The 24,037-nt window shown below is 45.2% G+C and overlaps 1 protein-coding gene across 2 annotated transcripts in view; it reads left to right on the forward strand.

The window, feature by feature from the left end:
• The first annotated feature begins 5,983 nt into the window (after positions 1–5,983).
• The window catches only part of SH3BP2 (SH3 domain binding protein 2), a 41,249-nt gene continuing 23,195 nt past the window's right edge, over positions 5,984–24,037 (forward strand). For both annotated transcript variants that reach the window (XM_061556619.1, XM_061556620.1), the window contains exons 1-3: positions 5,984–6,115; positions 20,722–20,858; positions 21,832–21,934. In XM_061556619.1, the coding sequence (XP_061412603.1) occupies positions 20,723–20,858; positions 21,832–21,934 (239 nt within the window). In that variant the 5' untranslated portion in view covers positions 5,984–6,115; position 20,722. The remainder of the gene's footprint in view (positions 6,116–20,721; positions 20,859–21,831; positions 21,935–24,037) is intronic.

Below are 24,037 nucleotides of genomic sequence, written 5' to 3' on the forward strand. Positions count from 1 at the left end.
ACCAGTGTTATGTCCATCTCCAGCTGTGGGGGGAAGGCACAGCTGCAACATCTCTGCTACGTTGCGGACACTGTCCGAGAAGTAAGTGGCATCCAACTTGTACCGACTCACAGATGATTGTCGGCAAGACACTGCACATTTGTATGGTAAATGTGTAATGACAATAGAGCCTGCATGCGGTGTGAGGGGACTAGTGGCCACGGGAGGTAATGCCAGAAAACTCCTAGTGGCCACGGGAGGTAATGACAGGGGTGTCGGTTGTGAGTGCGAAGGGACTGGTAGCTATGGGAATGTTCGAGAAGGGAGCGTGGTCAGGAGACGGAAGAGGACAGTGGAGTCTGCCGGTGGAGCGAGCTTCCAGAGTCCGTGAGAATGATCGAGAAGGGGGGTGTGGCCTCGGTTGATATATACGTGTCTCCAATAAAGTGCCATTTCAAGATAAGTGTGTCAAGTCATTACAAATGTATCCGATTCATGATTTTCCATGGATAAGGCATACCTGTCAACCCCTACTCAGTGCCTACCTTATTACAGACCAATTCAGACCTTATTGGTCACCCCGTGCCCTTATAAATCTCAACGATCATCCTACAAAGTCCCATCACAAGGGAGAAACACAAACAAATAGACAAACATTGTTTGCCCATATTGAAATGGCTGTACGCCATATGGACTTGAAAACTCAATTTCCCTGTACAAGAATATGGGGTGAACCGTATGGGTTGACAGCTGTGATGAGGGGATATAATCAACTCCACCTCTCTCGTCTCCTTCCATGTTCCTTCTCATCTCGTCCACTTGGTTCCCCATCCTGTTTCTCTCTACCCCTCCTCCCCATGGCCCACCTCGTGTTCGGTCATTCTCCCTCCTTGCACCCCACCACTGGAACGAACTTCCCCTGCACATGAAGCAGTCCCCCTCCTTAACCTCCTTCCGTTCATCTCTTAAAGCCTCACCTCTCTTCCGTTGTCCATTCTCTTCCTCATCCCTCCCCTCGCCCCTCCACTTCTTTACATCCCTCCCCTACCCTGTCGTGACCCCTCTATTGCTGCCACTCATGCATCAGCCCTTGCACACGCCCCTGCCATCTAAATCATTACTTTACTGTACCGTTTTTATTTTGAAACCAATGTTAGTTAAGCGCCTTGAGCAAAGGCGCTCTTTAAATATAAATTAAGATAAGATCGTAATGTGGATACTGTATAGCTATGCGGATCGGGTGCACGTCCCCAGCATTTCCACCTGGTGAAGAGACGATGCCGTTGGTGGGACATGTCCATCTGCCAGTCGTTGCTGACGATCGTGGAACAGACTGGGAGCACAACAACATTGATTTCCACTCACCACCGAACCCCTCCGATGAGCGCGTTTGGTACATACGGTGCGAACGAAGTTCAAATATACACACCCACGTCCACCCAACATAGCCAATTTGTAAGAATTGTCAATTGGATAGGCTTCTATCTAGTTATGTAGAACTTCTTTCGCACTGTACGTGGCCAATCGTGTTAATTGGAGTCACGCGATAACACTTCCTAATTGGCTGTGTTGGCTGGACTTCGGTGTACGAGACATTTACATTGACGCAATCTCCCCCAATTTTTTTTTAAAATATTGGTCGTGAAAGCCTACATGTTAAATTAAATGTCGGCAGTAAGGTTAATGATGGAAGGGGTTGTGAGGATGTGGAGACAAGCACAATCTGCTCTCCTATGACGCGGTAGTTGCGTTCCTGAAGAACACCGCGTTATGGAAAAATCGCGTTATAATAAATAATATATAATAGAGGGGAAAGCACAGTCCGTGGTAACGCGTGAGATGCGTACGCAGGCCGAACAAAGACTGAGGAGCGTGGGTAGCATCTAGAAGCATCCAGCAGCATCCCACTGTCTTGTGTGATGATGATACTTCGCCGAGGCAGCCGTACGACCGCTTCTTCCAATAATAATTGGTCTTTTACCCTTTTATCTGGCAACAAAACTGACACCTTTTTTTACAAGGAATCATGCTTGCATTGACCACAATACGTGCAGTCGGAATGCAAACAAAAAACATAACTCTGATAATGTATGCACTGTCCTTGAAATTGATTGGTCCACACCCGAGACAGCTTGTTTTATGCATTCCGACTGCAAGTATTTTGGTCAATGCAAACATGATTTCTTGTAAAAAGGTGTCAGTTTTGTTGTCAGATAAAAGGGTAAAAAAACAATTATCATATTTTGCTACTGGCAAAAGAGGTTCCAATGGCGCTTCTTCCTACTCGCGCGACGTAGTTCCGTTCGCTCGATCGCGTTATATCCAATTCGCGTTATGAACACAACGCAGCGTTATGGGACAACAGACTGTATTGCATTTCAAGGGTACGTTGTTTATCGCTGGCTATATAAACCAAAGTGGGGTTTTACACTGAAAAGAAACAGCAATACGTGGATTGAAAAAACACCAAAACTATGCAGTTTAAAGACATTATTTTGGCTTAAAGCGGAAGTCGAGCCTGGGCAAGCCACAGCGTGAGATGGGGATGATGGGCTGGTGGGTAAAGTAACAAGCGAGTAGCAGCCTAAGGAGGAAACGTGCCCAAGGAGCCATCTGCCGCGGAAATGAAGTGATTATATCGGCTTGTGTTGTGCAGCTGCTGGGCGTGGATTGCTACATTACAAGGCTGTCCAGGGATTGAAAAGGCTTTTGTGGGTTGTGAGGGTTGGGGGCCATCCATTGAGTAGGTACGTAAAAATCTGTCAAAACTTGACCCCTCCCCCTTCCCTGTACGCATGCGGACTTTTTACACCCCCCCCCCCCGAATCCTATATAACGGCCGATATTGAATCCACGCAGAAACGATCAAGGATTAATAATATTAACGTGTTTAAGCAAACAGATAGTCCACCGCCGGCTGCATTAAATAATTAAGTTGCGTACCCTGGCCACTTATTTTGCTGAGCTGTGTGATAGCTGCAGTCAGGGGTCACGGTGGCACACGAGTGACACCTCTCCCACAGTCCCACTTCTCCCGGTAGAACTTGTCTGACAGCTGAAGACACTGAACTGTGGCTCATTTGAAGGCCAATGTAGACAAATTATTATCGAGGCTTCACCCCCCCCCCCGTTTCCTATGCGTACGTACATTGTCAGTAGACCCCCCGCAAGCGCACGCATTTGGGTTAACTCCCCCCTCCATGCGTACGTACTAAATGGATGGCCCCTTGCTCATTTTTAATATGGGAGAGTGAGGAATTGAGACCCATTTTCCCTCCCATACGGATTTTTTAAAAACGTGCTTTCAAGGCGACAGAAAGAAGGACAATAACTAGATCCAGAATACAATGAATCTTAACAATATTTGAAATTTACTATCTTTGCTTTGATTCGTTATGCGCTATTGACACGCTATGCACAAGGACGCGAACCGACTGTGGCGGATAACAATTTCTTGACAACGCAGCACAACCAACTCCTCAAACCTCTTGGGCGATCGATTGCAAGGAGTGGTGGTAGTACCATCAACATTACCCATCGTGACCTCTGCGCTCCGAGCTGACCTACGTTACTTCCTCTGCTTACGATTCCAGCATCAATTTCCGCTGACTAATAATGTAATGGCTCCATTAGTTGTTTGTAGCACCTGTTTTTTCCCCAATGCATATGTGGTGGGTATAAATGGAGACTCAGGCGTCACGTTGGAGGCAACACGTTTATTCACGCTACCACAAAGGGACAGCTGCCCGCTTACCAGTTACGCCAAGGCGGTAACCCACCGGGCGAGCTACCCTAACACACACCCCGCTGCTATCCCTCCTCGGGTCCCACTCGGGTCCAGGGCCCCGGGATAGCTCCTCTTCAGACGTGGACGCGGCTTCTTCCGCAGCAACAACACCCCTGTCCCAACAGGGAACCCCTTTTTATCCCCCGTGCTCGGTTTGCTCTGCCCTCAACCCCGCCCCTCTTCCGGGGCCCCCGGTAGGGATCCCCATCTGGGCAGCACGTGGTCCCCTCAGCCCCCTTCGGGGAGGTGGTCCTCGGGTAGGACCCCCTTGCCCCCTTTCCTCTGGGGCTGGTACTGCATCCACCCCCAGCCTTGGCAGTACGTTCCGTGACGCGCCATAGGCAAGCAGGCCCCGCATCCAGGGACATGCGACCATGTCGCTACACGTACATTTCCTCTCAGTTACTTACAGTGTTTAAGCATTTATAGACAAAGCACCCGGAAAACACCTGACCCTGTCATACCTCAAGCTAAACGGGGTTAGGAGATGTTAACTACCTCGCCTGGTATACAGGAGGTATACCGGGCGAGGACCCTGACGCCCCCTTAGGCCTCGGCAAGGTAAGGTAAAAGGTAAAAACAACGAGCCCACCTTTACCCTACCTTTTACCTTACCACAATACAATCATTCTACCCTACCTTTTACCCTTTAGCAGGTAAGGTAAAAAGCAACGAGCCTACCTTTACCCTACCTTTTACCCTTACCCCATACAAATTACCCGATTACAGGGTAATTACTGGGGCACTACACATGAACAAGGTTTATAATGGTAAATGCTAGGTAGAGCGCTTTATTCATATAGAATACTCTCGATTCCAATTTTACACGCTTGTTGTTGTTGTTGTCGTTGTATCCTCAAATCTTGTAACTCAATTTTAACTCACTTCCCAATGTGGTATCGACTGCAAACTTGGTATACTATGTCATACTCATGACAATATTATATTCTATCATAAAAAAAATATTTTTAAACATTATTTTTTATATGTTATGTTTCGGCTTGGGTCTAATTGTCCACGGTGAACTGACATTGGCTGTGAATGGCCACGGTCCCTTACGTTATGGCAAGCTTCGGGGCCACTTCCTAGAGTCGTGGAGTTCTGCCATTACTCGTATATTTCATAAAAGCGTGTTTAAAAAAAAGTTTAAAAAAATATTACTTATTAAATGGAAGCCACGGACTGCGCCACGGAGCTTTTAGCAGTAAACAAGGTACCGTATTTACCGGGTAATACTTCGCGCTACCTTTACCCTCTCGGGTAATTCTTCCGAGCTACCTTTACCCTACCCTTTACCTTACCTCTTGGCATGTCGACACCTTTACCCGGTAAAAAGGGTAAATTACCTTACCTTGCCGAGGCCTACGACCCCTGTATATTTGGAGTTTGTGTGTCTCTCTCCCCGTGGTCGCATTGATTTTTCTCCGGGTCCTCCGGTTTTCCACTCAACATTTAGAATCACGCGTTTAGAGTATTCGGCTGCGATACATTTCCACATGATAAGCCAATTCGCTGAGCTATCATTTGTGGCCAATTCGCTTCTGAAAAATAGTTATATAGCTCAATGGGTCTTACCTGGTTAAATTTGAAGGTTTTTTAGGATAAGTGCTCGTGTGGGTGACTGTGTATGAAACAGGTGCAGTGGGTGATATGGGTAGTCGAGGGCGGTGCAGTCAAATACATGTTGTCCTATACTCCCTGGACCTACACCAGCCCAGTGACCAGCGCGGTGAAGTACGGTCAAATAACCCTCCCTGCCTGCACAGCAAGGGGAGGTCCTTATCCATCAGTAGATCGACGACACATGGCCTGTACATATTCGTGTACGGGTTACAAAAGTTGCATATACAATTAGAATGAAGGATTACGTTTTCCCGTTTTAATCAAGTCGACACCATTGCTCATATGGTGCCATGAAAGAAGCAGTGGAGTAAAGTTTGTCAACGGAGCGGCGATATTATTTGCCAAAACAAGATTGTTTCATGGTTTAAGCCATTAGCTGAGTGTTGGCTGCAATACTGTACGAGGTTGAATCCAGCTCAAATTGTGTGGCCAACGTGAACGAGATTCGGTCGTGAAAAGCCACTTCCGTCTCTGTGCAGACCAGTTGCCGTTATCTCAATGTTACTGCATTTCCGTCTGCAGGTCAAAAAAAACACCCACCCGTCCCCTTCTAAGAACCACCCAGTGGCATTGCGTCGTGTGCTGGCCAGCCAGAACTTATGGGGCTTGCCAATTCGATGCCGCAACCTCTGCGCGTTCTCGTTTAATGGGAAATATCACCAGCGTGTTGGGAAGTGGACTTCGTTGAGGCCGAGCGAAAACGACATTCGTCAAAGCCCAAAGCAGGTCGGTGATGTTTGTGACGTTGGCGAGAACGAATGGGATCGTTTATTGTGAAAGTGCGTCTCTAACGTGTCATGTCCGCGGCTGTAAATTCGTACGTAATTGTTAATTCGTAATTATGTATATGGGAATGTATTTTCAATTAACACATTTTTTATTTAATAATCTCAATTTCGTGGATGGAATTAGAGTGCGGTTTGAGTTCAAAAGAGAGTTGTTATTTTGACCAGTGGCGTTTTACATGGATTGTCTGAGAAAAATCGAAATTATGAAAAGATTATATGGTTCCTTTCGATACGGTAATTATAATGCGGCAGTCATGTAAAACAGTTGGATGTGCAATTGCGGCTCTCTGGCTCTTCAAGCACACATAAATGACATAAATAATAGTCATACCAATCTAGTTGTGTTACCATAGTACTTTTCATATACATTTATGGGACTCGTCTCATGCAGCTGACGATGTTCAGAAAATAAAATCGGAAAGCAGCCAGGGCCTGATCTGATGGTCCAACTCATCCCCACTTGAAACACAAAACGCAATCTCCGGTATCATGTGTTGACGATACTTAAGTTGTAAATCGTAGAATGTTTTTTGGATACTTTAACGGCCGTACAGTAGGTTGTGTTTTACTCTGAATGGCCACGTCTATCTCCTTCATCACGGGCTTTATTTTATATTCGGCCATTGGGCTAACGTTTAAAAATATTAAACAGTTTGTGCTTTTCTTTTGAGGCTGTTGAGCACTTTTGGTTGATTTATATAAGATTTCCACAGTAGCATTACTTAAAAATGTAGGTATGTATGTTGAACTCCTTTCGCACCATACGTAGCCAACCATGCTAATCGGAGGTGCGGATATAAATCATACCAGAACAAAGAGATTCAAAACAGTCATGTAACGAACAAGCAGACATTAACACAGTTTACACGTGATGTACAATATACACAATATATGGTAGTATATAAAGTTGTGTGTCGAGTAAGCCCCTGGTTTCTCATAGTAATAGGTACTGTACACATTATTATTGTGTTGGGAAACTTGGTTTATACAACTTAATTTACAGTCACAGTGACTGGGGTGCTGCTACAAGATCATAAGGCATCCATTCTATGGAGAACACAGATATTTTTATGTTCTATTCCTCCCGTTTGCCCTCTCTTTTTCTCAAATATTCATTGTCGTGGGCTTTGCGCGGTTAAGTCACACGCGAAGGTAAAATGGAAGTGTCACGTTTATATTTTGAAGCGTGTTCATTAAATTGTATGCGAAAAAGATGTAGGTCAGCTATGGGGAAAAAAACAAAATCAGTCATGTAACATTAAAGTTCAGTAATTTTGACAATAAGAGAGTGACATTTGGATTATGTCAAGTGCTGATTACATCAACTTTTGGTGCAGCAGAATTTCTATTTCGCAAGTGAAGCATTTGTTCTTCTGGAAATCGTCGTCATCAGTCTGAAATTTCCCCAACTTGCTGCGCCTGCTTAAGGCTATTCAGACACCGTGGGGAAATCTACGTTTTCCCAGCTGCAGAAAAAAAACACCGCACATTTTAAATAGAAGTTTGGTGTGCGCCAGCTTGTCGCGCTCATTCTTATTCCTGGCCACCCCCTGTGTGTGTGTTCATCGGGGAGAGTCTGAGATGCAGCAGGCGTAGTGGTAGATTTGTAAACATGACCAATAAACATTTAGTTTGATGGGAGGTTGAGTAAGAAGGTCGTGTTTTTCTGGAATGCAGTCAGCGAGACGGGTGGCGTGGCATTGAATAGTCGTTTCAACAATATGAGTAAAAGCAACGGCAAAATGGATTTAGAAGTCGGTGATAAAAACATTAACATTTTCCGAAAGGCGAATGGGAGGCAAGAGAAGAGCCTGAGGATAGGCATGATATCCGTGTCAGGGGTCTGATTGAGGAGAGTATCTCGCTGCGTCGGATGACGTTTGACCATTGCGTTTGCAACAATTGTCATATATCGAGATGAAGAGTATGGTAGAGTTTCAAGGGAGGGGGAATATAAATTTTGACAGATGACGAATTTGCCAAAATCTCAATATTTCTCATTTGTTCACAAATATATTTGTTTAATGCATGGGGAAAACTTCTGTAGAAGTTTATCACTAATGTCCTGCACCTCCGACTAGCACGGTTGGCTACATACGGTGCGAAAGAAGTGCAAGTGGGGGGGGGGGGGGGGCTAGCGATCACGTTTCAGAACATTTAGTGTACACTATTGAGATCCTGGGTTAGAGTCCAGAGGTTTGTTATTTGACCAGTCTCTCAAGTGTAACAAGTTGATGGTCTCACCTCAGTCCCCCCACCCCCTAACCGTGTGAAACATCGGATAGCATTTTGGATTTCACTTCAACATTTGGTGGCACACGGCTGTTAATCCGGCGCTGTGTAGGCGAGGGTTGGTGACTCACACAAACGTTGAGAAACGTCCGTGGGCGACGAGGTGCCATAGCTTGCCAAGAGAAGGCGGTGCAGCAAATTGAGCACTAATATCACATGTTCCTTCTGCATGGGATACAGTGTTGCCCCCTCGCACTTGTGGGGTTTCTCTTGAGTGCTCCGGTTTATATTATATATTCATAAATTGTCTGAAGATATAACATATATGGAGGACTGCAGAGCTTGGGAAATTGTTAGCGCCAGCTAACCGCCTACTGTAGCTGTATTCCAGCAAGTCCGTGGATCATCAGCAGTTGCGAAATAGAATGTGCATGAATGATGCAAAATAAAACTAAATAATTATTTTTCCAGCAGGGAGGAGCGAAATGAGATTTTTTCGCTGTAAGATGAGCATTCTTTATGGGGCAAGAGGAGCTTACCATCGCTAGTTTGTAATTTACCAGATTAATTATTTTGACCAAAAAGCAGATTGGTTTCTATGATCAGATGGTCATAAACTCATTCAATCATGTGATCAGAATTAAAATTAGATTAGTCAGTAATTCAAACAGTAATATCTGGATTGGATTTTGACTTAAAGCGTTCGTGACTGTAGGAATTCATACTCTTTGGGTCTTTCGGTAAAGTTATGTAGATACAAAAAAAATCACGACGTTTCGATGTGTTGCGATCGAAACGTCGTGATTTTTATTTTTCTATGTACGTGACTTTACCGAAAGACCCAAAGAGTATGGATTGAATTTTGTTTCATATATTATTGTTAACGTGTATATATAGCACAGGAAGTATTTGACACATTATTCACTATGCCTGATAGCTTAATGCGTAAAGTTATGGTATAATAATTAATATAAATGTATAAAATGAATATTCCAAGTATTCCAGTTGACTTTAGCAGATACGTAAATACTGTTATAAATTACGTGCCTTATTGAAGAGTAATGCCCAATGGTATAATAAGTCTAAATTACATTGCAAAATGTTGTTAGGAAGGATACTAGGAAATGTAATTTAGAAAAAACGGGGTAATAAGTAAGGGAAATTTAAAGTAAAAAAGAAAATTTTAGGTGTGTATCACCTTTATGATGTCGATATTGTGTAATCTTTTTTTAGAACTGCTTTTTGCGTTTAGTTGGTTGTCCTTCCCCCACACCTCCAATTAGCACGCAAGGTGCGAAAAAAGTTCAACATATATACGTACATACGTGCGGGACTCATACGCTTATTGTGGTCTTCCAGATGCCACGGCAAGTTTCATGTTTTCCTGAAGATTAATACCGTACATGTCGAAACTAATTATTAGGAAGAGTTTTTAAATTATTTATTTTGTATTGGAATCAATGGAGGCTGGAGAAACCACGATTTGATTTGCAAATAAACTACATTTTCCTATTAAATATTTGCATCTATTAAGTTGCAGGAGTCAGCGTTTACTTCACAATTCTATTATTTAAAAAGAAAAATGTATTACCTCCAAAATATTCATCTCAATTGTGCTCATGAAAAATTATATCGCTCAACAAATAATCATTTCAGCATTATCGGAGCTGTTCATCTCCTGTTTGTGAGAGAACGGTTCACGGAAATAGATATCCTGTCACTATATTTGAAACCCCGAGTGACCTCTTATCCACACGTTCAATGCATGGCAGTTAAACATATACTTTAAAATCCTTAGCTGTAATTTAGTCAAATTAAGTCCAGGCCCAATTGTAAAATAATGTTACGTGCAGTCGGTGACCAAATTAGAGGCCATCACCTCACTAGAACTTGAGAACCTGCTTTAACCATGGACAGTTTTCCAAATTCGAACCCAGGTGCTCGGCAGTGTTAGCTCAGTGCTCTGCCACGTGAGGCACATGGCCGCCCCAAATCAATGGTATCGTTCATGGAACATTGTTTAGTATTAGTCGTTACAGAGACTAAAGGACGCACACAAAAAACCCCCACCACTCAACATTCTATCACAATACTGTCTAGTTCTATGGTGACGCATGCCTGTGACTCAGCTCTTTGGAGTCAAGGTTTGGTGGGATCGTGGCGATATTTTTGAAGCTCTCAACTTCCAGTGTAGGTAGGGCTGTGGCTGGGAGATGGCAATGTAGCAAGTGGTGTTCACGAACCCGTCTGGACAGAGCGTTGCATATTGTCCCCTGTGGGCCAGTTTCCTCACACGTGAAAACACACCCAGTACTGGAATTGACCAAACTTCACATTGCAAAACCCTCCTAATGAAAGCGTCTGGAGACTCGGTGAAGCATAACGGATTAATGGGACTTTCACTCCGTTGTGTGGACTATACACACATGCTGCGGATAATGGTCGCCCCGACTTTAATTTAAGAGCATGAAGAATGTACAATGCCTGCAGGTTCTCTATGAAGCAAGCACCTACGGAGCAATGCAACAATTGAATCAATAAATATTTAGCAAAACGTGTAATTGTAACAGTGACGTACCATGGTGCATCACAAACGCACAGGGCAGGCCAATGCGCTCATCTTGTCTGCAGTGAGGAATGTAAAACGTAGCTCCACCTGCATCTGTGGAGCAATCCAAATAAAACATGTTAAATTTCGATTTAAAGCGTTCGTGACTGCAGGAATTCATCTTCTTGGTTCTTTCGGTAAAGTCACGTAGAAGGGAAGTAATAAAATAATAAAACATAATAAGACGCTGTCGCCTCGACAGACCTGGTTTTCACCTGAGGACGGCTGCTTGCGTTGTGGCCGAAACGTCGTGAGAATTATTTTATTATGTTTTATTTTTATTATTTTATTACTTCCCTTCTACGTGACTTTACCGAAAGAACCAAGAAGATAAAAAATGTTTTTAGATCATCCACAATGTTGAATTTCAGCACGTTCAGCGTGCTGCTGCCCGGGATATGTCGGTGTGTATGTATCATCCCGACCCACGTTCAGCGTGCTGCTGCCCGGGATATGTCGGTGTGTATGTATCATCCCGACCCACGTTCAGCGTGCTGCTGCTAGATTTTTCAGTACGAGGTTGAAACTTCGTTCATGAAAACATCGTAAATAAGTAATATTTTAAAATACATTTTTTTTAAACACGCTTTAATGAAATGTACGAGTAATGGCAGAACTCCACGACTCCAGGAAGTGGCCGCAAAGCTTGCCATAACGTACGGGACCGTGGTGATTTACAGCCAACGTCCGTTTGGACGTGAACAATTAGACCCAAGCCGAAACGTAACATATACAAATAATGTTTAAAAATATATATTTTTTTATGATAGAATATAGTATTGTCATCAGTATGACATAAGTGCACCAAGTTTGCAGTCGATACCACATTGGGAAGTGGGTTAAAATTGAGTTACAAGCTTTGAGGATACGACAACAACAGAGAGAGTGAGTTAAATAAAAGCGTGTAAAAGAGATAAAGCTCGTCTTCAGTGATGCCGTCATGAGGATGAATCGTGACGGTCACGGCACAGTTCAAGTATCTTTTGGAAACACGTGCGCGCGTGTATGTACGTGCGTGTGTGTCCGTGCGTGCTGAACGCCACGTGTGTGTCCGTGCGTGCTGAACGCCACGTGCGTGTGGAGCGGTGAGTCACGCAGCTGTCAGCACGCTGTGCTTCGAACTTTTCCGGTCACGGCCAACACCGGTGACGATTATAATCGTCATAATTAAAGATGATTATCTGAACCGGTCCTGGGTCTCCCCTAGGTCGACTCAGCCCCAAACGAGTACCTTGTGTGGTGCGTCAAAATCGCCACTGGGGAGACAAAGGCGGTCGGGCGTGGTGCTGCCCAACAACCCTCTCGTGTACTGTGCCGGACGTCATAGGTGCTCGCTAACAGCACTTGCCCCAACAGTCTGTAAAGTAGGGGGGGGGAATGTTGCGTAGGCATCAGGATGTGTGGGTGTAAATGTGTCTCTAAATATTGTGTAGATATCGGGATGTGTGGGTGTAAATGTGTCTCTGAATACTGTGTAGATATCGGGATGTGTGGGTGTAAATGTGTCTCTGAATGTTGTGTAGATATCGGGATGTGTGGGTGTGAATGTGTCTCTGAATATTGTGTAGATATCGGGATGTGTGGGTGTAAATGTGTCTCTGAATATTGTGTAGATATCGGGATGTGTGGGTGTAAATGTGTCTCTGAATGTTGTGTAGATATCGGGATGTGTGGGTGTAAATGTGTCTCTGAATACTGTGTAGATATCGGGATGTGTGGGTGTAAATGTGTCTCTGAATACTGTGTAGATATCGGGATGTGTGGGTGTAAATGTGTCTCTGAATGTTGTGTAGATATCGGGATGTGTGGGTGTGAATGTGTCTCTGAATATTGTGTAGATATCGGGATGTGTGGGTGTAAATGTGTCTCTGAATGTTGTGTAGATATCGGGATGTGTGGGTGTAAATGTGTCTCTGAATACTGTGTAGATATCGGGATGTGTGGGTGTAAATGTGTCTCTGAATACTGTGTAGATATCGGGATGTGTGTGTGTAAATATGTCTCTGAATACTGTGTAGATATCGGGATGTGTGGGTGTAAATGTGTCTCTGAATACTGTGTAGGTATCGGGATGTGTGGGTGTAAATGTGTCTCTGAATGTTGTTTAGATATCGGGATGTGTGGGTGTAAATGTGTCTCTGAATACTGTGTAGGCATCGGGATGTGTGGGTGTAAATGTGTCTCTGAATGTTGTGTAGGCATCGGGATATGTGGGTGTAAATGTGTCTCTGAATGTTGTGTAGATATCGGGATGTGTTGGTGTAAATGTGTCTCTGAATACTGTGTAGGCATCGGGATGTGTGGGTGTAAATGTGTCTCTGAATACTGTGTAGGCATCAGGATGTGTGGGTGTAAATGTGTCTCTGAATACTGTGTAGGCATCGGGATGTGTGGGTGTAAATGTGTCTCTGAATGTTGTGTAGATATCGGGATGTGTTGGTGTAAATGTGTCTCTGAATACTGTGTAGGCATCGGGATGTGTGGGTGTAAATGTGTCTCTGAATATTGTGTAGGCATCGGGATGTGTGGGTGTAAATGTGTCTCTGAATGTTGTGTAGGCATCGGGATGTGTGGGTGTAAATGTGTCTCTAAATGTTGTGTAGGCATCGGGATGTGTGGGTGTAAATGTGTCTCTGAATACTGTGTAGGCATCGGGATGTGTGGGTGTAAATGTGTCTCTGAATGTTGTGTAGGCATCGGGATGTGTGGGTGTAAATGTGTCTCTAAATGTTGTGTAGGCATCGGGATGTGTGGGTGTAAATGTGTCTCTGAATACTGTGTAGGCATCGGGATGTGTGGGTGTAAATGTGTCTCTGAATACTGTGTAGGCATCGGGATGTGTGGGTGTAAATGTGTCTCTGAATACTGCGTAGGCATCGGGATATGTGGGTGTAAATGTGTCTCTGAATGTTGTGTAGATATCGGGATGTGTTGGTGTAAATGTGTCTCTGAATACTGTGTAGGCATCGGGATGTGTGGGTGTAAATGTGTCTCTGAATACTGTGTAGGCATCAGGATGTGTGGGTGTAAATGTGTCTCTGAATACTGTGTAGGCATCGGGATGTGTTGGTGTAAATGTGTCTCTGAATACTGTGTAGGCATCGGGATGTGTGGGTGTAAATGTGTCTCTGAATACTGTGTAGGCATCGGGATGTGTGGGTGTAAATGTGTCTCTGAATACTGTGTAGGCATCGGGATGTGTGGGTGTAAATGTGTCTCTGAATACTGTGTAGATATCGGGATGTGTGGGTGTAAATGTGTCTCTGAATGCTGTGTAGATATCGGGATGTGTGGGTGTAAATGTGTCTCTGAATACTGTGTAGATATCGGGATGTGTGGGTGTAAATGTGTCTCTGAATGTTGTGTAGATATCGGGATGTGTGGGTATAAATGTGTCTCTGAATATTGTGTAGATATCGGGATGTGTGGGTGTAAATGTGTCTCTGAATATTGTGTAGATATCGGGATGTGTGGGTGTAAGTGTCTCTGAATGTTGTGTAGATATCGGGATGTGTGGGTGTAAATGTGTCTCTGAATGTTGTGTAGGCATCGGGCTGTGTGGGTGTAAATGTGTCTCTGAATGTTGTGTAGATATCGGGATGTGTGGGTTTAAATGTGTCATCCCTAACCAGGGGCATTGTGGGTGGCCAGGAGATCGTGGCACCACGACCCTGGCGGACTCCCCACGACTCATCTCTGCCATGGGACTGGCTGCTGTTGCAGCAGAGGAAACATGGGTTCTAAGCATTGGCACAATAATGGGGGTTGTGTAAAGTTTCCATTTTGGAAATCTTCAGCCACAATACATTCCATCCAGGGTTGGGGTTGAATCATTGATGATTATCAAGTAAACAAATACAGTATGACTGTACCAGATTTTACAATTTTTTACATTGAATGTGTCTGCAATGCTTCGGTTCAGTATTTGTTGCTTTAATAATGAGAGTACGATCGAATAGGCTGTCATTGCATGTGTAGTTTTTTTTATTTCACGCGGATAACCTCTTCTTTATCTCCTGTGTGTCACTTTTTATTGAACAGAACTCCACGCGTTCGACGCCCCTCCCGCAACTCCGTCGTGATTCTCCCGCATACGCTCCTCGCCAGCATCGCTCCGCTCTCTCTTTCTCAGCCTCTCTACTGCTAGCCTGCTCTCTATCTCTCACTCTCATAGCCTCTCTACCGCTAGCCTGCTCTCTCACTCTCCTAGCCTCTCCACTGCTAGCCTGCCTGCCACGCCTCGCTCGCTCCGCTGCTGGCCTACCACTACACACTAGTAGCTTCCCACCGTACACTCTGCTAGCCGACCTATTACTCTACACTTGGGTAGCTTCTCGACTGCTAGCCTCTCACTATATCTTATGCTAGCTTCTCCACTGCTAGCCTCTCACTATATCGTCTGCTAGCTTCTCTACTGCTAGCCTTTCTACCCTCGCCTCTCAAACCTCGCCCTTGCCTCCAGTGGGGGTTAAGCCATCGCCACTGGAGAGGGCGAGGTGTGGAGAGCGGGGCCTTGGACTTCTCTTGTCTTTCCTCTTGTCTTCACTCCGACCAACTCCCCTATCTCTCTCCCATGCTCCCGTTTATATCCCCCTCCTTATTAACTCCTCATTAATTAAGCAGGCGACCTCCCGTCCCCCCCCCTCGTGGCTTTCGCCGCTATCGCCTCAATCTCACGGCAACCTGGCGCCTGTTCCGCGCCTGCATTTGCAGCCAGCCAATCACTGCTATGCATCTGAAATAGCTGCCTCCTTTCCGTTGCTCTCTCTCCACACCTGTTCGCCCCGGTGCGACCTCACTGTCCGTAACTCGCACATGCGTGCACACCGCTTGCAAACCCCCACGTGTGTTACTCCACTACACATGTGTAGTGAGCTCAACTGAGTCGCAGACGTGCTTCTTGGAGGCAACACATTTATTAAAACCAACACACAGGGTACTACCCCTTAACAAGATGACAACCTATGGTGGTGGATCACCAGGCTAACTGCACTAATTACACTGGAACTAGCTACGACGGACCAGACCCTAGCTTAGGACGTAGAACGTAGATTCTTCAGGATGAACAACAGCAGCCAGTCCCTCTTAGGGACCCGGCTTATATCCTCTGTGGCAGGGCTGGCTCCGCCCTTAGCCACGACCACCTTCTCAAACCCTCGAGCAGGATCTCGACCCTGACACGTGACCACCCCTAGCCCCCACCTGGGGGCACTGTGTAGACTTTACCGGTCACATGTCTTCTTGGGTCAACCAGAGTGCCATGGCCTATAGTAACCCCATTCCCTTGGCCAACACCCTGACACCCCATCCTGTAGGGCTCGGCACTGCACGCCGAGCGTGGTGCCATCCAGCGCTGTCAGTCAGCGCTCACCGAGCCCCTTTAGGGCCGGTACTGCACCGACATATACGTGGTGCCTGCATTGTCAATGCGTCGCACGCCGTGCCTCTCTAGAGCCGGCATTACACAGTGACATCCGCAATGTCACTACACATGTATAGACACTGCGCCTCCTCGTTGTGTGACGCATTTGAGCTGAGCCATCTATGTAGGCAGACAATCAGGGTTAGTATCGCTGCAATCATCAATATCCCCAGATGAAGAAGTTTGGCGGGGGTGTTAATGTGGTGGTGCCGAGTGTGGTGGGTGAGATGGTTACAGGGCCTGACTCAAACATGAATGGTCATGAGTTCACATCCTAGATGGAGTCTAACTGGCTCATCACTTTTTATGAGTGCCTTTTTGTAGATTCGATGGATGTGTATGCATGTTGAATTTCTTTCGCATGGTACGTAGCCAACCGTGCTCATCGGAGGTGCGATAACAATGGTTGTTCTACGCGTTAAATACCCCCGGCCAGAGGCACGATAAAAATCCACCGCTGGGAGCAAAGCCACTGTTTTTGTGTCATCCACTAACCGTATGCATGTGTATGTTTAACTTCTTCATCACCGTACGTAGTCAACCTTGCTGGCTTGGTTGAACAAGGAAGCATTTTCACTCTTCAATTTTTGTGAGGGAGAATGAGGCTTTGGAGGACTAATAAGGGCCCATAATATAAGGTTTTTGGTTAGATCGCATAAATAGACAGTTTTTTTGGGTTAGATCACATAAATATATTATGGATGATATTGGTCATGAAAGCCTACGTGTTGAACTGACTAATAAGGGTGTCACTGCATGAGGTGGCTAATTGTGGAAAGCCGAGAAGAGTCGTAAACTTAGAATTTGTAACTCGCACAGTTTTCGTTCACGCTCAAGAGAGTGATTCAGAGGTGAGGTAAACCACAGACAAGTGGGAAGGCAGCCACACCCGGTCTACAATCAGATGTCAGTTCAACTCCATCAATGAGTATTTATACACGTGGGAGGAAACCAGAGTACCTGTGGAAACCTACGCGTGTGCAGGGGGGTGGCGCTCATTCCACGTATGGATGGAAATGTAATCGACTTGTTGTTCGGTCATACAGTGCCTGACAAGCCCAGAGTGGAGCTTCACAAATTTGTGTCATCCACAAACCGTCGCCTTCAATGGTTCTGGATTCCAGCTGTGCGCGACCAGTTCCCGGGTTTTGGAAGCGAGGGAAGAGGATGTTGGGAAGAGGATACTGATGAAGGGTGTGCCGGAAGTATGCTAGCTGTGGAGGAATGAACCATGGCCGCCATTTCACAGTGTAGAGATGGTGAGGTGCAAGGGGATTATCTGCAAGAAGGAATGAGTTCCTACTTCAGTGTTCTTCATTGCAAGGCCCACGTGCCACTGGCGGCCCCTGGTGGCCTTTCGTGTGGCCCCCAACAATACACAAAGAGTGAAAACACCCCCAAAAGTAGCATCTAAGTCAACATTAAAATGCAATGCGCCGTTGAGTAGTGTTGCCCCTTGGAGGTCCAACACGGCTAGGGTGGGCTCCACTTGACACAATAAGAATAGACTCTACCATAAAAAGTTAGGTCTTATATGATTCCATAAAATAAGTGACGTGACCTCGAGCACAGAACTTGTGTCGTGCACATGTTAAATGCTGCTGCCTGTTCTGCTTCTTCCACGCAATGCCTCTGTGTATAGGTACCATTCAACACACGGTACATATTTGTAGAAGATACGTTTTCCTTACCGAACAGCACTGAGGAGAATTACGTCACAATTGCCGGCCCCCTGGCTGCCCGCATTCCCTCTCCCCTCCCCCGAGAAGAAAGTTCAGCTACAATATTTACAAAATGATGGTGCCACCCACAGTTCTAACCTCATTTCCAACCTTTACCTCCCACTTAGCTCAACCGTCGTTGTTGTTATTCCAACCACAGCTCACTCACTGCCTACCCGCTCAACCTGCGTTGATTCTGTCTCAACCCGTATTAACAGCTATTTTATCCAACTAATTGTCCTTAAAGACAGTCCTCTTCATTGGCAAAAAAAAACAAATCCCTCAGTGACGATTCCCGCCACACATTTCATGACAAACGCAGCCAAATTACTCAGTTTTTTTAAACCATTATTTTGTCATTGACCCCGCACTCCCCACATCTCTTGACACAGCAAGATTTCCTCACTTCACCTTAACATCTCTGGCATCTGCTAATACTTGGCTCCCTGTTTTTCCTCTGTGATTTTCTTAAACCTCCCAACAATTAATCTGCAGGTCATCCGGAACGCCAAACATCTCACTAACAACATCCACCAACGAGAAGGGACAGTCAGTCACATGCAGACCACAAGACATAGGTATTGAGCTTAGACTTGAGCAGGGGCTGTGAATCGATAGCAGGTGAAAGGAATTCCAGACCATTCCCTGAACGAAGGTTGACTGGGGGCTTTCTATTATAAAAGCATGTCGTTCTATTTGTCCGTTTGTCAACTAAATGGTAAGATCCTTTCAGAATGCTTTAATCACAGAGTTATAGAGGACCCCCCCAGATGTGAGGGTAAAAAGTTTATCGAAAAGGTCTCCAAAAATTGTCGACCCCCCTCCCAAAAAAGATACATGGTCACACCCCCCCACCTCCAAATTTATTTTATTTATTTTGGAAGGCATATATACCTACACACCCTATACACAATAGAGTCAGTAGTATCTGCATTCATTTGGGGGGGGAAGAAGAGGACATCAGTGGGGGTCACGGGCGAGGTGTGAAGCGTCGAGAAGCCCTCCACAGGAGCTAGATTAAGGCGACCATAGGCCGCCGAAATTATTGTCAACCAAGAGGCTTTGGCTTGTTGGGGTGGGTCTATGGGGCCGATCTTGAAAACAGTGAAAATGATCTGAAGTTGGTGCAGGATTAGTTTGGGAGCCAGTGATGGGATTCGAGTCATGGGATGATGTGGTAACATTTAGGGATGAGGGTGAGTAAAACAAGCTAACAGTGAAATTTTAAAAATAATTTCGAGCTTCGAAGGGAGTAATTTGGGAAAACCATGATGTGGAAAGTTATATTAATGAGCATGTATGTATGCTGAACTTCTTTCGCACCGTATGTAGCCAGCCGTGCTAATTGGAAGTGCGGGACCGTGCTAATCGGAGGTGCATACGTATGTGCTCACACGTGGAGTGATGGGAAATACAGTACTTATTGCACTGTATAATAGAAACCCTCCGGTGGAGGCTTATTAGCCAAATCGTATCAATAGGCGATGTGGTCCTTAAAGCAAATGTAAAGCCACATTATATCTCACGTGCCTCTTCCTTAATGTAAAAACATTTTATTCGATTTTGTTATTTGGAGATCCTTGGTGACCTTGTCTGTTGGTTGAGCACACCATTGGCCATTTTTATTTGCACTTCATTTGTATCCAAAATGAATTAATTTAATCTAAACATTCAGTATCGAGAAGAGATGGGTAGGTAAAAATAGGCAAAACACATCAATATATGTGCATGTGCATTACCATCATTTTAACTGGGGTGCCACGGTGGCGAGATGCTAACTCCCTCACCTGGTATGCAGGATGGTCATCGGTTCAATCCCGACCCTGATACCTGTATATTTGGAGTTTTCATGTTCTCCCCATGGTTGCGTGGATTTTTATCCACGTCTTCTGGTTTTTCCTTCCACATTTAGAAACATGCGTTTAGAGTATTTGGCTGCTATACATGTCCACACGATAAGCCACTTCGTTGAGCTATCATTGGTGACCAGGTCGCTTCTGAAAAGAGCTGTATAGCTCAGTGGGCCTTATCTTGTAAAATAAAAATATACATTTTAGACATTTACAGTCCGTATGCCAAAAATATAGGCGGGCTAAATAAACGCTCATTAATTGGCTTAAAACATCTTAAAATTAAAGCCCAAAGCAGGACCCTTCTTAAAATTAGTTTAAGACTCGGTGTGGGTTTTCTGCATAAACAAAAATGTATATTGTTATTATTAATATTAATTAAATGTGGTCTGTTTGTGTAGTGTTGCGGTTAGCGCGCTGCACTACAAACCCAAGCACCAGAGTTCGATTCCCGCTCGCTGTCAACACCAGTGACGATTATCTGAACCGTTCCTGGGCTTTTCCTAGGTCGATGCAGCCTCAAATGAGTAGCTGGTACGGTGTGTAAACATCGCCACTAGGGAGACAAAGGCGGCCAGGCGTCGTGCTAGCCACCCACCCTGCTCGTGTGTCGTGCCGGCCTTCATACATGGCTCGCTAACAGCACTTGCCCCAACAGTCTTGTTAAAGCCTCTATACCGGTGACCTTTGTCTTTTGTGTATTTCCAACAGCATGGCTTCCAATCGGCCAGAGTGGCCCATCCCGCTGCGCCACATCAGCGCGCAGCACCTGCTCACGATGCCGGGGGACGCCACCACGTTTGGATACCTTCACAAGAAGGCCGAATCTTCTCTCACCCTCAACCGATGTACGCCACATCCCTGACCCCCCACGCCCGCCCATCACTATTCCTCGTTCCCCCGTGGTCACTTCAGAGTGAAATTTCCTGTTCCACAAATTTTTTTCCACGCTCGCTTCCTCTCCCCGTAGGCGCATGTTGCGCATGTTACACGAAAGCGGCAGCATTTTGCTGGATTCGAACGTGCAAAGGGGATGTGTATATCTTTTGCAGAAGCTGCAAGAATATAATAAACATGTTAAGTGAAATACAATTTTGGTAGTAAGACATTCAATGCTTGAATGCAAATATCTCTCGTTTTCTTTTTTTACTTTCAAAACAAATGCATTTGTTTGTTCTTATTAAAACTATATCTTATAATCTGGAACTGTATGTGAAATGGTGCGTGGAAGACAGTATTTCAAATGTAAAGCAATAAAATCCCTCGTTACATAGCGAGGGTCGTGTTATTTCTCTACCGACTCCACCAGAAGTACTTTCGTAATCACTGGAGCCACGGGTTCAAAGGATGGGACGGGTAGGAACACTGCACTGAGTAAGATGTTGTGTGCTTTGCATGCCACTGAAGATACAATTTTAAATATATGCATTGCTTTTTTCAATTGTGCATCGTTTTGTCTTGTCACGAACCCGTCCGGGTAAAGCAGAGGCACTCCACTGAGACTCGCATTATTACCCAGACTGGTCATCCTCACCACCACACCTCATCCTTTCTCTACTTACAGGAAGCATAACGCCCATTCATTTTCTCCAGTATTAGTCAGACTCGCTCGAATTCACTCCACACCACATTGCCCAAATGAGACCATTTCCTAAACAAATTTTGAAATCTGAGTTCCTTCAGTGACACAAAAAGCCAATTGAGCTCACAGATCCATATAACACGTTTCACCACAAGACGTTTGATAACGCCATATAAGAGCCATCAATATAACCGAGGTGGAATCAAATTAACCGGTATGATCTTTTCGCCCTAATGCAGGGCAACTGAGATTCACGGTTCTGTACCGTGGCTGCATTTACTACTACAAGTCTTGCTCGTCCGTCTACCCGCAGGGAGCCTTCTCCCTGCGAGGGTACAACAGGTACGTGTCTCTCTGCATCATACCTAACCATATCACCCTCACCTTGGTTGTGTTGTATTTTAGAACTTAAGCGGGGTTGGAGCTCGTTGGAACATGGATGAATGGCCTACCATGGCCGAGCTTTTATTTCGTTGGCAGTATCAAAACGGTGGTGTGCATGTATATGTTGAACTTCTTTCGCACCATGCTAATTGGAGGTGCGGGGAAAGAAAAACAAACTAAACACCAAAATCAGTTTTAAAGAAATGAGTTTTAATTCTAGACGATTTAAAAGTGCATAGTCCCAGTAGCTTCCTAACATCGGAAGGAAGAGCGTTCCAGACGGCTGCAGAAGTGCATTTGAAAGCGCGCGATGCAGTGACTGTCTTTGTTCGATGCCTAGCCAAAAGCCGCTGTGAGGATGACCGCAGTTCGCGTGATTATTTATGCTCCTTGACGAGATCAGCAAGGTTGTGTGGTTCATTTGTGGCAAGCACTTTGTGTGTAATGATTGCGAGCTGATAATGTGTTCGTTCAGTAACCGGAAGCCAATGTAGCTCAGCGAGCACTAGACGGAGACGGTCGGATCTTGCAGTACTCATCATGACATATGACACAAGAGCTGATGCCATGGTTTTCCAGACTTGAGGTTCAGAATCTGATGATCTACCATGGCAAAGGTTTTCTTTCAAAAATCAAATTAGACGGCTCAAAATATTTAGTTTTTACGACTCTATGTTTTCGGGTAGTTGCTGTACGGCTGTCCAAACTGAAGCATATAAAAAGCCAGAGCGATAATTGATCATTTCCATAGTGGTCGATATTGTATTGTGTCTCTGCCCCAAAACTGGGTTGTTTTGAGAAAACGTTTAATATTGCCCCCATATGAGGAACAAATAGTTTTTTCTTTGATTTTCCAGCAGTTTTAACAAAATGCACATGACTGATGCTGGTCTCATCATTTGGTTTGTTTACAGCCTTCATGTAGAAGACACACATTAGCAACTTTACAATAATTTGGCACATTATTTGGTGTAATTGACACGTTAAGAAGAAATGTAGATGTCAAACACCGTTGCTGCGATGCGTTTATGGACCTGCTGAGTAATTCATTTTCACTATCCATAGAATACAAAGGTCTGAAATCAAAGGAGACATGTGGTTGAATAAAAGCCGACTGTTTGTGCAGTGGCCAAGGAAAGTGGTGCCAAACAGAGGCCACTGCTACCAAGCGGTATCTATTGCACACTTCAATAAAGCTAGGAAATTCAGAGCCTTCAAAATGTTCCCCCCACAAACGCAGGACGAATAGCCGGGAAAAATGGGGGGGTCCGGGGAGAAGGGACAGACTCTGGATACCTACTCCATCTTCGTTAACACGTGGTAACCATTGCTCTTTACAAGAAAGACAAACGTGGACATTGCGTTTATGTTATTTTATTTTTGGTTCTATTTGTTTACGTTGTCCTTCCTCCGCTCCCACCTGCTCCTTCTTCCATCTTCGTCCCCCTGAAATGCACCACTCCAGATCGTCACCCCTACCACGGTAGGGCAGCGAGCTCAGACGCCCCTGTTTGATTGCTAATCTTGAGGGTGCATTGTGCCTGGCTCGTTACACATCATCTGCTGTCTTTTTTCTCCCCTTATTGTTGAAATCCACACTGTATCCTGGGATCTTTAATGACAATAAAACATGTTAATAAAAATAAATGTTCCTCCTCGCAACGGGGCGGAGGAGGCTGAGAATGGCCCAGGCGCGTCACCGTGCAAACCGAGTCGCCCCATATTGAAACACTACAATTCTATTCTTGGTTTGCGGCTCTTTATACAGTACTAGCTGTACTACCCGGCTTCGCCCGGGACTTGTATCTACCACGGCCGGCCGCCTTTGTCTCCCCAGTGGCGATGTTAATACGCTACAGTAGTTAAGTTACTCGTTTGAGGCAGAGTCGACCTAGGGGAGGTTCAAATAATCGTCACCGGTGGTGGCCGTGAGCGGGAATCGAACTGGGTTTGCCGGGTTGGTAGCGCAGCGTAGCGTTAAGCACTACACCCACCGCTCCTCACACACCACACACGCACAGACACACACACAGACACACACACAGACACACGCAGACACAC

This window comes from Lethenteron reissneri, chromosome 22 (assembly GCF_015708825.2).
Source record: "Lethenteron reissneri isolate LAM-NWPU_2019-01 chromosome 22, ASM1570882v1, whole genome shotgun sequence".
Lineage (NCBI taxonomy): Eukaryota > Metazoa > Chordata > Hyperoartia > Petromyzontiformes > Petromyzontidae > Lethenteron > Lethenteron reissneri.